At 67.2% G+C, this 12,656-nt stretch overlaps 1 protein-coding gene across 1 annotated transcript; it reads right to left on the minus strand.

Annotated features, from left to right (window-relative positions):
* Nucleotides 1-1,118: 1,118 nt before the first annotated feature.
* MEF2B (myocyte enhancer factor 2B) lies at nt 1,119-11,957 on the minus strand. Its single transcript, XM_068420407.1, has 9 exons — nt 11,880-11,957; nt 5,577-5,656; nt 4,547-4,750; nt 4,341-4,469; nt 4,106-4,268; nt 3,160-3,305; nt 2,527-2,638; nt 2,342-2,432; nt 1,119-1,874 (listed from the first exon to the last, which is right to left on the minus strand). Exons 2-9 carry the CDS (start codon nt 5,628-5,630, stop codon nt 1,571-1,573), a joined length of 1,203 nt encoding a protein of 400 aa, XP_068276508.1. The 5' UTR covers nt 5,631-5,656; nt 11,880-11,957; the 3' UTR covers nt 1,119-1,570.
* Between the last annotated feature and the right edge of the window lie 699 nt (nt 11,958-12,656).

The following is a 12,656-nucleotide window of genomic DNA, read 5'->3' on the forward strand; positions in this document are numbered from 1 at the left end:
CCCTGGGCTGAGGCCGGATCCAGCCCCGGGCTGTCGGGGCTCCGTACAGCCCCTAATCCCAGCTGGAATTTGTGTCGCTTGCTGGGCCCTATGAAACGGGGCAAACTCTTCCCAGGATTAATCTCCTGCCCATGTTTTAATCTCGGGGCTCAGCCACCAGTAACCCCCCGTGGGAAGGGTTCAGCACCTGCGAGCGGTTGGTGCGGAGGGACCCCCCCAATCCTCACCTGATCCCAACCTGTGGGTGCCCAGGTAGTGCAGAGGGGACCCACTAACCCCCCAAAACCAGAGGACGACGGGCACTGCCAAGCCCTGGTCCCCTCTCCTCACTCACCTCGCAGCAGCGTGGCAGTGGCTGTAGCTGTGGTCATTGCAGTGGCCATGGCTGTGGTCGTGGCGGTGGCCATGGCTGTGGTCGTGGCCATGGTCATTGCTGTGGCTGTGGTCATTGCCATGGCCGTGGTCATGGTTGTGGCCGTGGCCGTGGCCAGCACACCGCAGGCCCCAGGGGCTGCTCCCCACCCCAGGGAGCAGCAGAAGCCCCAGACCCAGCCCAGCCCTGAGCTATAAGAGACGCAGCTCAGCTGGGCCCGTCCCACCTCCCCACTTAACCCGCCACTTGCCCCCACCGATGCCGATCTTAAGGGCACAGGACGGGTTTTTCCTCCTCCCACCCTCTCCCAGCGCCAGGCTGTGACACTGAGACCTTATGAGAAGCTTTTTGGGGTCTCCCAGGGAGGCGAGGGGTGGGGGGCAGCATGGCTGGAGCCCTTAGACCTGGCCAGAGCTGGGGGTGACCCAGCTGCCACCCGCCTTGCTGGTCAGTGACCCTGGAGAGGTGGCTCTGAGCCTGGGGGACACAGGGGACAGCACGCTGAGCCGAAGGGGGACAGGGCATGGGCCACTTCTCCCCTTGGGGACACTAATGACCTGCCACCTCGTTAGCCTCCCCGAGCCACGCTTCCTGACCCCACGAAGCTCACGCCAGACACCCCCACACCCCCAGCTCTTTATTGGTGAGACGATAATAAATAGAAGAGAGCCCGTGGGCCGGGGGAGCTGCACCCCCCACCCCCAGCCGCCCCCCTCCCTCCATCCCTCCCCTGCGGGACCCCCGCAGCCCCCCCGGCCGGGTGCAGGATGGGGTCGGGGGGTGCAGGATTGGGCCGGGGGGTGCAGGGTGGGACCCGCTGCCGGTGCTCACAGTCCTGCTGCCACCCCGTGGCACTTCTCCGCCACTCCGGCTCGCTGGGGACAGGGACAGACGGACGGGGATGGCCAGTGGCCAGTACTGGACAGGGGCCCGGGGCTGCGCTCCTCGCCCGGGGGGTCCTGGCCTCGCAGGGTGGGCAGAGCCGCAGGGCCGGGGGGGGCTGGCAGCGTGTGGGGGGCACCGGGGTGGGCGGGGGGTTTGCAGGGTGTGGGGGTCCGGAGCCCTGTGGCACCGCTGACCCCCCCCAGGCAGCATGGCGAAGGGCACGGGGGGCATCTCGGGGGGGCGAGGATGGGGGTGAAGCAGGGGGGGCTGCACCCCAGGCTCAGCCCCCCACCCTGCACCCCGTGGGCCTCGCTATCTCTGCCAAGCGTCCATGGCCTGCGCCCGCCGTGGGGGGCCGGGGGCCCGCTGCTCCTCCGCCGGCGCCCGGGGGGGTGCCAGGGGGTAGGGGTAGCCCTTGGCGTAGTCGTCCCGCGGCTGGAGGTCTGTGGGGCCTCGGGAGGCTTCGCTCAGGGAGGCCAGGCTGGCCAGGGGGGGCTGCGGGGGGCAGCCCAGCCCCGGGGAGACCCGCTCCGACTTGATGCTGATGGCTGGGTGCTGCGGGGAGGCGGCGGGGGCCGAGGGTGGCTCCTCAGTGGGGACGATCCGGCTGCTGACCCTGGGGGGAGAGGGGAGGAGGAGTGAGGCCGGGTGTCCCCGCGTCCCTTGCCAAGGGAGAGAGGCCAAGCTCATCCCCCCCTCTCCTCCCTAGCAGTGCTGAGACCCCCCAAACTCACCGCACGTACCAGCTCCGACCCAGCCGGGCACTGGGCAGCCACCCACGCGCCTGGCATGGCACTGGGAACCTGGTGTGTGATGGGAGGGGACATGGGGGCCAGGCACCCTGGGGACATCCCAGTCAAAAGAGGCTCCGCCAACAGGGGCGGGTGGGGGGGTGACCCCGTGCACCCTGGTTTTGGGGTGAAGCTGGACAGACTCCAGCATGATGGGGTGGGGGGGGCTGCGCCTTGGGTGCCGGCTGCACCTCGGGCTGGGAGGTGGCACCCATGGGTGCAGCAGCTCCCCAGGAACAGGTTCATCCCCAACCCCAGCTCCCCCCGCCCCGCGGCCGTCCCCCATCCTTACCCCAGCGCTGCCACGTCCCGGGGGTGCTGCCACGCCGTGGGGCCGGGCTGCAGGTAGCCGGGGGGCTGCGGGGCCTCGCCAGCCCCGAACTCTGCCGAGCAGGAGGCCAGGAGTGAAGAGGAGCTGGGGAGGGGGGGCTGCGGCTGGGGGGCTGCGCTGCCCTGGGGCGGGGGGCAAGGACTTACCCGCTTGGGCCGGGGCGAGGAAGGGGAAGGCGGTGAGGCCGTGGCTGGGGACGCTGGCACTGCTCGGGGCGAGCACGGGGCTCAGGGTCTGCAGAGCGGGGTACAGCGGGCGCTGTGGGAGATCGGGGTGCCCCCCATCAGCCGTCGTGCTGCCGACCCCCTGGGGGGGCTCAGGACATGGGCTCCCCCCCCCCAGCCCCTTCCCGTGCCCCCCAGCAAAGCCCCGGTGTCGGGCTGAGGAAGAGGAGGTGGGAGTGGAGCCGAGGAGCTCCTCGCTGAGTTTGGGGAGGGGGACGCCTGCGTGGCCCCAGGGACACCGGGCACAGTGGCAGTGAGGCGGGGGGGACCCCTCCCCACCTGCCCTGCTGCCCCCTCCCATGGTGTCACTGCTGGGGAGGGGGTGCCCGAGGCCACCGAGCATCCTGCTGGCACCAGGGGAACTCCATGCCCAGGGGGTCCTGACCCCCTCCCTGGGCATCGGAGCCACCCTGGGGACCCAGAGCCAGCCCACCTCGGGGGGCTACTGATTTGGGGGGGGTTGTGTCACATGCAGGGCCCCCCCCATAGCACTGTCCCCACACGCCAGCCCAGCAGCAGACACCGCCGAGCCGGTGTCCCCCCCACGGCACTCACCACCGCGCTGCCACCGCTCCGGCCGCTCGCCAAGCTGCCGTGGGCTTCGCCACGCCGGCCCTCGGCCCCCAGGTACAGCGGTGGGGGCGTCTTGGTGGCCAGGGCTCGGCTCAGGCTGCCGGCGGGGAAGAGGGGGTAGCCCATACCTGGACAGACAGAGGGACAGGAGGATGCCCTGAGGGATGTGGGGTCCCGGGGGCTCTGGTCCTCAGGGAGATCCCCATGGCTGTGGCCGGTGGCCCTGGTGCCCTCGTTGCCACAGGCGGCCGTGTGTGCTGCAACCCCCCTGGCCCGGACCCTGTCGTGGGGACCACCCTCACCCCAGCTCCCCATAGAGTGGCCAGGACCTCCTGTGGGGACATCCATCACGCCTGGGGCCACCACGCTGTCCCCATCCAGTGAGACGGGGATGCTGCACGCCTGCATCGGGCACCGGGAATATCACCCAACCACCCCCGTGCCACCTCCCACCCACCCCGGGGCGTCTCTACTGGTCAAGCCCCAGCATTGTTTTTTCCATCCACTTTTCTGCTGCGTGGCCACGGAGGCATCTGTGTCCCTGTCACCACCCTGGGCTGGTGCCATCCCACTGGGCAGGATGAGCCCCTCGTGCCACAGGGGAGGGAGCGGAGGGCACGGGGTGCGCGGGGTGCGCAGGGTGCTGGGTGCTGGCAGGGTGCTGGGTGCTGGCAGGGTGCCGGGTGCTGGCAGGGCGCAGGAAGCAGCTGGAGGGTGGCAGGGGCCGGTGGTTTGGCAGCTGCGGCCGCGCTCGCTGCCCACGCACCCGCCCCGGCCCCGCTCCTGGTAAGTCCCCGGGAGATGCTGCGAGAGGAGCTTTGCATGCGGTGCCCGGCCGGGAAACTCCCCGCGGGGCCAGCGAGGACGGGGCGCCCGCGGCAGGGACCCTCCAGCCCGCAGCACCCCTGGGCGGGGGGTCCGAGCCTACCTGGGGGCAGGGGTCCCGGCGAGCGTCCCGGTGGCTTCGGCGCTGCCGGCTTGAAGGCGAGTGGGCGACCCTGGCTCTGCGGGGAGCCGCTGGTGGTGCCCAGGGACCCGTCGGTGGCCGGCGGGGAGGTGCCGTAGGGTGCCTCGGGCAGCGGCGCTGGGCTCTGCGGGGCGAAGCGGGGGTGAGGGACACGGAGGGGACCCTCGGGGACCCTCGACCCCGCGCCACGACTCACGTAAAACCTTGGCCGTGCCACCGACAGGTCCATGCCCTCGCCCAGCCTTCGCGCCTTCTCCCCAGGATCCGGCCCCTCGTCCAGCTCCAGCTCGTGGCTCTCCAGCCCCAGCCCCTTGCGCTTGAGCGTCTGCGGGGAGCGGGGTGGTGAGCGGGGTCCCGCGGCCACCACGGACCCTCCCGCCCCGGGCCACCCCCCGCCGCTACCTCGAGGATGTCGGAGTTGGTGCGGCTCTCGTGGGGCTCGCTGTACTCCGTGTACTTGAGCAGCACCTTGTCCATGTCGGTGCTGGCGTACTGGAAGAGGCGGTTGGTGCTGTTGAAGATGATGAGGGCGATCTCGCAGTCGCACAGGACGCTCAGCTCGTACGCCTTCTTCATCAGCCCGAACTTCCGCTTGGTAAAGGTCACCTGCGGAGCGGGGAAGGGGATGGGACCCCTGGATACAGCCCCAAACCCTCCTCCTGGGTCCCCAAACCCCCTCCTGGGTCCCCAAACACTCCTTCTGGGTCCCCAAATCCCCCTCCTGGGTCTCCAAACCCTCCTCCTGGGACCCCAAACACTCCTCCTGGGACCCCAAATCCCCCTCCTGGGACCCCAAATCCCCCTCCTGGGTCCCCAAACCCTCCTCCTGGGTCCCCAAACACTCCTCCTGGGTCCCCAAATCCCCCTCCTGGGACCCCAAACCCCCTCCTGGGTCCCCAAATCCCCCTCCTGGGACCCCAAACCCTCCTTCTGGGTCCCCAAACCCCCTCCTGGGTCCCCAAATCCTCCTCCTGGGTCCCCAAACCCCCTCCTGGGACCCCAAACACTCCTCCTGGGACCCCAAATCCCCCTCCTGGGTCCCCAAACCCTCCTCCTGGGTCCCCAAACCCTCCTTCTGGGACCCCAAGTCCCCCTCCTGGGTCCCCAAATCCCCCTTCTGGGTCCCCAAACACTCCTTCTGGGACCCCAAATCCCCCTCCTGGGTCCCCAAACACTCCTCCTGGGTCCCCAAATCCCCCTCCTGGGTCCCCAAACACTCCTTCTGGCACCCCAAACACTACCCCTGGGTCCCTAAATCCCCCTTCTGGGTCTCCAAACCCCCTCCTGGGTCCCCAAATCCTCCTCCTGGGACTCCAAACCCTCTCTGGCTCCAGAGGATCTGACACCCATGGGGAAGGGGGGAGCACAGCGGCTTTGCCTCCCTCCGTGGCCTCGTGGCTCCCCGTCTCCCTCGTCCCCGAGCAGTTCCTACCTGCCGGTTCCGCTGATCCAGGATTCGGCTGATCTGTATTTTTTTCCGGCCCATTTTCGCCTCCTACGCTCCAGTGGGGGCTGGAAGAGAGCGAGAAGCCCCTGAGCCCCCGGAGCCCTGAGCCAGCATCCGCCCTGGCACCACACACCCCAAAAATAAATTTTGCAGAAAAAAATAAAGTTTTCAGAGGAAGTTTCAGCTTTTTTTTTTTTTTCAGCAAAGTGAAAAATGAAAAAAAAATATTGGGAAATTCTGCTGGGAAAAATCCCCTTCGCTCTGCCCAGCCGGTTCCAGCGCCCCGGCCCCGTCACTCGCACCCCTCACCAGCCCCGGGGACCCGAGCACCTGCGTGTGCCGGCTGGAAAGCCACCGTGCCACGATGCCAGGGCCGTTGCCGGGGGCACAGGATCAGCCTTTGCATCCCCGAGCGCCCGCCCAGAGCCGTGGGGGCTGCTCCGACCCTGCCCCGTGCCCCGATGCTGGTCACCGGCGGGTCCGTGGGACGGGGAGGGTGGTTATAAGGGAGGCCGGGCTGGCTGCGGGGAGGGTCCCTAAAACAAAGGGGCTGTTTTTAGGCTCAAGGGTATTTTTTTTTTTAATTTTTTTTTTTTCTAACACGAACAGACTAAATTTGACCCCCCGCCATTCGCAGGTCAGGAAGTGGCTGCACGAGGAGACAGCAAAGCGAAACCACCCACCTCCTGGGGCCATGTGAGCTGGCGGTGGGAAGGGCGAGGGGTCGGGGGACCCTGCATCCCACCCCGGCTGCAGGGTGCCAGCACCCATCGCAGCCCCACACAGGGCTGGGACACCCCCCCATGATATCCCCCTGCCGCTGCAGGGACACAATTCTTGCTCCTCTTGTCATCCCACCCCAAAACCCCTCTGGGATGCCTCGGTACAGAGCCATGGGTGGCATCAAGATGCTCCCAATGGCACCCTCCACCCCAATTTGGGTGCAGCCCTGGCCCACCTCGGTCCCCACCGTCCCCAAGCCATGGCCACGGGTCAAGAGCCGAGTGGGGACGCTGATGGGGCTGGGAGCTCTGTGCTGAGGCTCCCCGGGGGCAGCGGGCACCCCGGGAGCCCCCTGAGCCCGGCCAGCACCCCCCATCGCAGGGCTGCACCCAGGGGCGCAGGGTGGGGACCGGCCAGCCCTTTGCTCCCCCGATGCCCCAGCTTGTCCCGCTTCCCCCTCTCGAGCACGTTGCCATTTACCATCTCGCTCAGCTGCTATATTTAGCTGATCAAAACTAATTTTAATTTATGGAAGGAAATGGCGCTGCCGTTCCCACGGTCCCGCTGCCACCCCGTGTCCCGGGGCCCACGCACGACCCCAAGGTACAGGAGGGTGCCGAGACCACCCCGGTCCCCTCCCAGAAAAAGCCAACAATTCCCTGGTGAAAAGGCAAAGATTTTCCCACCGCTTTCTGCCGCCTGTGCGGGGCCAGGGCTGCTCTTGCCCTCCTGGCACCAACACCTGCAGCACGGCGTCGGGCCAGGGCACCCCCAGCTCCTTGGGTGCTGTGGCACCCCGATGCCTGGCTCCTGCACCCCGGTTTCTGGCCACGTGGGAAGCTCAGAGGGAGATGGTCCCTACCCTGGGACTGATCCTGCAAGCCCCTCCCTGGCCCCAGCCTGCCCTGATGCCTCGCTGGGTCCCCCCCACTCTGTGCTGCTCCATGGCAGGGGATAAGGGGACAACAGCCACCCCCGGGTACCAGCACGGCTCTGAGCCCTGGAGGATGCTGTGGGGGTCCCAGGGTGGTACCAGCACCCATGGGGTGATGCTGCGGGGGTCCCAGGGGGTACCAGCACCCATGGGGTGATGCTGCGGGGGTCCCAGGGTGGTACCAGCACCCATGGGGTGATGCTGCGGGGGTCCCAGGGTGGTACCAGCACCCATGGGGTGATGCTGAGGGGGTCCCAGGGGGTACCAGCACCCACAGGGTGATGCTGTGAGGGCCCCAGCCCCGAACAGCAGGCGGGGGTGGGAGGCAAGAGGAAGCAGCAGCCACAGCACCATTGGGCCGGGGGTGCTGGGGACCCTCCATGGCCGGACTCACCCGCTGAGGCCTCGTGCAACACGTGGGGCTATTTCATCAGCCGCCTCCCCAAGCAGCTCATTACGGCTCCGCTCCTCCTGGGGCATCGCCTCAGCCGCTCGGCCACCGCGGCCACGTGGGACCCGCGGGGACACACACAGCCCCAGCCGGGCCACCGCTGCCACCAGCACCGCGCCACGTGCCAGGGTCTGGCAGGACGGGCGCAGGGCTCGGCCCCGGGGCAGGGGAGGGATGAGGGATGCTCTCCGGGAGCGGGGTATGGGGTGTTTTGGCCACTGCAGTGCGGCAGGGCACCGGCGCTCGGGTCCCCCCGGGGCCGGTATTAAGGGCTGGGAGGGGAGGGGGGACTTTTCACTCCGGATTTTAATTGCTGGGTGATAAGGCGATAAGCAGCGTTACGGCTGCAGGCGATTATCGCAGGCTCTGCCCGGCATTGCCACCTCCATCCTGCTGGCCGCCTCCTCCAGCCTTGTCCCCACGGCTGGGGACAGCGTCGGGGGAGCAGCCTGGCTCCCGTGAGGAGCTGGCACCCAGCGAGGGCTCGTGGCTGGGGACCTCCTGCAGGAGGGAGCGGGGTTGGGGTGCTGGCCGCAGGGAAACCCCACAACTGCGTTACTCTCCGCAAGGTCCCACCTCGCACAAACGGCTCCTCGCCAGCGTGGCCATGACGGGGGCTCACGCCGTGGCCCGGCCGCAGGGATGAAGCACCCTTCAGCATCGTCGTTACGAACGAGGCCAACAAAACCTGGCACGAGCGAAGCTCTGGAGCCTTCAAAACCCTTTCAGGGAGGAGCAGCTTTCCCCTCTCCGCGCCGGGCAGAGGCTCCCGGGCTGCCTGGCATCCCGCCGGCCTCCGCTCCCTCCCACGCGCGCGTATCTTTAGCCCGGGCTCGCTGCTCGCTCGCACGCACCGGGCTCGCTTCCACGCCCAGGCACAACCCCTGCTCCCCGCCGTCCCTTCGCCAGCAAGGTATCACCCCCCCAACCCCTTATAACCAAGTTTATAATTAACTCCCCCGGATCCTGTACATCTTTAGGGGTCATTTGCATCACGCCGGAGCGTGTAAACTTCCTATCTCAGCTCCTAATTAGCGCGCTGAGACGAAGCGAGCCCCATGAGAGGGGGTGGGTTTCCGTGTGCTGCAGCCACAGTGCGGGATGCTCGGCGTGGTACCGGGGAGGGGGGTGGTCCCAGAACTCTCTTTGACACCTTTACATCCTTTTCCATCCCTGAATGATACCAGGAATGTTAAAATCCATCAAGCTCATCCTAAAGTCAAAGCTGGGGGTTATTAGGGGAGCGCTCGGACCCCAGAGTGGCAAATAACCCCAGGTGAAGGTCTCCAAGCACCCCAGCATTTCATCCTCTCACCTCTCCCATCCCCATGGGACAAAGTGGCATCGAAACTGGGGAAAAAAAGGCCATTTTCAGCAAATTATGGGGATTTTTGGCAAATCTAAAAGCTGGGTGGAAATGGCAGGGGGAAGAGAGCGGCCAGCAAGTATTGCTGTTGGCGTTCAGCAGCTTCCAAACAGTGTTTTGTTGGAGAAAAATATTGATTAAAGTAAGAGAAAGAGTTTCCATCCCATGTTTTACAGGGAGGAGCAGCGAACTTGTCTGGGAGGGGAAAATCTGAGCCAGGAGCAGCGAAATCCCAGAGGGGGCCAGGCCAGATGCTGCCTCGCCGGTGCTGGGAGGGCAACGGGCTTGAAACGGGGCTTTAAGGACCATCCGTCAGGGATGGATCCACGGTGCTGGGACCATCGTGGGCCGCATCCATCCCTGGCTGGTGCTGTCCTGCTCCCAGCTGGGGATGTGGCCCTGGCTCTCAGCGGTCCCTGGGGAACGGCAGCGCTGGGACCTCGTGGTGCGAGCAGCATCCCGAGCCCGGCTCAGGGAAAAGTCAAAGTTTACCAGGGTTTGTGCCGGGGCTTGACAGGCCCTTCTGCTTTTTATAGGTTGTTTAAACAAGTAACCAGTATAAACCAGAGCAGGGCCGGCAGCGCAGGAAGAGGAGCGGGGATGGCAGGAGGAGCGTGCTGGGAAGCAGGGGAAAGGAGAGCGCAGCGGGGACGGGGTGCTGCCGGGGCTTGGGGACCACCGGGGCCTCCACTAACCACCTTCCCCCATCTCACGAGCATCACCCCAGCACCCAGCAAAACCCCCGGGGGCAGTTACGGTCTATCTACCCCCATCGCAGCACAGGGCCTGGCCAAAGCACTGCCCCGCACCCCTCCAGGGCCAAATCCAGCCTTCGGCAGGGCTCGGGGTGACCTGGCCCTCATCCAGCCCCGGCTCCATCCCACTTGGGGTGACGCAGACCGAAAGTGTCACCAGCGCCCGCACCGCCGCAGCCCGGTGCCGTCGGGCGAAGCGCGGCGATGGGCGGAGGCTTTTCGGTTCCAAAATGACTGTACGGAAGGAGGAAGGATTGAAACGTCCCCAAAAAACGAGGCGGGTCTCACCCTTGGGAAGACGGACGGACACACAGACCTCCCACCCCCTCTGCCAGGGCCCAGACCACCTTTTTGGCTCAGTGTTGGCAGCAGCCAAGGGAAGAAACACGCTGTTCCCACGGGGCTGGGCTGCCCCACGCCGCAGCCGGGCACTGATACGGGAAATGATGCTCGTTTGCTGCTGGAGGGTTTGCCAGAAGCAGCCAGAAGCTGCTGACGGCTGGCCTGAGCCCATCCCCATGGCGTTAGGGCTGAGTGGCTTACAAACCTGGTTTTCCTCCTGACAATCCTGCTGTAATTCTTGTGACGAGGAGGGAAATATGTGGGTCTTAAATACACTAATTCCCCCTGCTCTTTCTGGGGACCCCCAGGGCAGCGTGGCACGCCAGCCTCTCCAGCCCCTCGCTGCCGGGACGCCTCTCCTGCCTGTCAGCAGGAATCCCCGTCCCGTTGCACCACGCAGTTTCCCAAACCCCCTTTCCTTCCCTGCTGCTGCACCAGCCGGCTCTCAGCACCGGGATATCACCAGGGCCCTGCGCTCGGAGGCGAGCGGGAACGTTTGACATCCTAAACCAAATCTGGGGCCTGCGTCTACACCCCAAATCCCCCCTCAGCGAGCTACGCAGGTCTCCCCACGTCACCCACGTGTGACGTGTCCAGCGGGCAGCCAGCGGCGTGGAAAAGGGCCAGGATCCAGCTCCCCGGCCGGGTCGCCCACGCTCCCTTCCCAACCGGTGCCCGATGTCCCAAGGGGTGTGCGTGGAGCGAGGGGGCACAGCCCATGGTCTCCCCAGCGCAGGGCCCTGCCCTCCGGCTCACCCGCCAGCTGCCACGTTAATTCATTACCTGCGAAACCCCGTCTCCAGAGCCAGCAGCTCCGGGAAACTTTCTCTCATTAAAAGCATAAAGCCCCGGGGACGGGGACTCGCTGGCAACTGGCTGCGACGGGCAGGAGGATCCGGCGGAGGATCCACCTCGCTCTCCCCGCAGGGACGGGTGATGGAGGGAGACTCACGTGCGCTGGGACGTGCTGGAGATGCCACGTGCCGGTGGGAGCCGTGGACAGGTCCCATCCCCACCCGGAGCGGGAAGGAACCGGGCTGCGATTCAGCGCGGGCTACAAACCGCCAGACCGGTGCGAGACCCCGGCGAAGCTACGGTGACACCAGGCCCTGGCCCTGCGTCGGGGTGTCCCGGCGCTGCATCGCCGGCACCGCTACAACTTACTCCACGCCGAGCCAAGAGCCCTGCAGTGTCGTGCCTCAGTTTCCCCTCTTCACCGTGGGCTCAGCCCCAGCGCCCGGAGGCCTCAGCAGCCCCGGGGGTGCGGGGAGGCGGCCGGCGGGGCCGGGGCAGGGTGGCTGCCATCCAGGCTGCGCTTTTGGGTTAAACCCGGGCGTTCCTCCCTGCACAGACACGGGTAAAAATAACCACCCCGAGCTCGGCGCAAACCACAGGCTTTTTATAGCCCGCCCTCCGCAGACGGTGGGGCGGGGGCCGGGGCTCCGCCGTGCCCAGGGCAGCCCGCGGGGCGCCGGACCGGCCGCACCGGCACCTCCCCGGGCCGGCCCCGCTCCCCCGGCCCGTGCGCCCCGACGGGGCGGCCGCCTGGATGCGCGGAGCCGCCCGCCGCGGAGCCGAGCCCCGCAGGGGCAGCGGGACGGACGGGTCCGGGGGAGCGCGGCCGTCGGTGCACACCCCCTCCCCGGTACCGGCAACACCGGAGCGGCGCCGCGCCCCGGTTCGCCCGGGACCCCCCTCCCCGCCCCGGGACACACACCTGGACACCGGCGCTTCCTCCTCGGTAACTCCCCGCCGGCTCGGCCGCGGGTGCCCGGCGCTGCAGCGGAGCCGGCCCGGCCCCGGTGCGGCCCCGCCGCCGTCCGGTCCCGGTGCCGGTGCCGGTGCCGGTCCCGGTGCGTGTCCCCGGAGCAGCGCGCTGCCCGCCGCCTGCCCGAGCCGCGCCGGCCACATTTGCATAGCCCCGCCCATCCTGTCGGAAAATTTGCATAGCGCTGCCGGGCTCGCTCGCCATTGGCGACCACAGCAGGGCTGATTTGCATAGCCCCGCCTCTGCCGGGAAATGGGGCGGGGTGGGGGAGAACTGGGGAGAACTGGGGAGAACTGGGGAGATGGGGGGAGGAGGCTGGGGGGACCCGGGGCTGGGGTAGGGGGTTGGTGGGGGAGGACGTGGGTGAGTTCATGGGAGTTTGGGGGCTGGGGGTGAAGTTTGGGGGTCCCGGGGGACACTGTGCCCTCACCGGGGGGTCCAGACTCGGGCTGAGATGGAGGATCCTGGGCACAGGTTTAGGGCCAAGCTCTGGGTCTGGCCCATGCTCCCACCTTGGTTTCAGGGGACCCCCCAGCACTGCCAGCCCCCTCGGCCACAGGGGTGGGGGGTGCCGGTCCCCTGGTCCCCAGGGTCACCGAGGGCTCAGGAAAACCACAGCAAAAGAAACCTGCTCAGCTCAACCCCCCGCCGCCAGTTTGCAGCTCCACAAGGAAATGTCCGACGTGCTCCCTCTCTGTTCTCTCTTTTATTTCTATAAATGCAGTG

This window comes from Nyctibius grandis, chromosome 31 (genome assembly GCF_013368605.1).
Source record: "Nyctibius grandis isolate bNycGra1 chromosome 31, bNycGra1.pri, whole genome shotgun sequence".
In the NCBI taxonomy this organism is placed as follows: Eukaryota; Metazoa; Chordata; class Aves; order Nyctibiiformes; family Nyctibiidae; genus Nyctibius; species Nyctibius grandis.

Excerpts from the sequence above, each read along its gene's own strand:
- MEF2B (XM_068420407.1), bottom strand. The coding sequence starts at position 5,630 with ATGGGCCGGAAAAAAATACAGATCAGCCGAATCCTGGATCAGCGGAAC. Across the intron at positions 4,751-5,576 it reads TGGATCAGCGGAACCGGCAG|GTGACCTTTACCAAGCGGAA; the intron begins GTAGGAACTGCT and ends CCCGCTCCGCAG. Across the intron at positions 4,470-4,546 it reads CCAACTCCGACATCCTCGAG|ACGCTCAAGCGCAAGGGGCT; the intron begins GTAGCGGCGGGG and ends CGCTCCCCGCAG.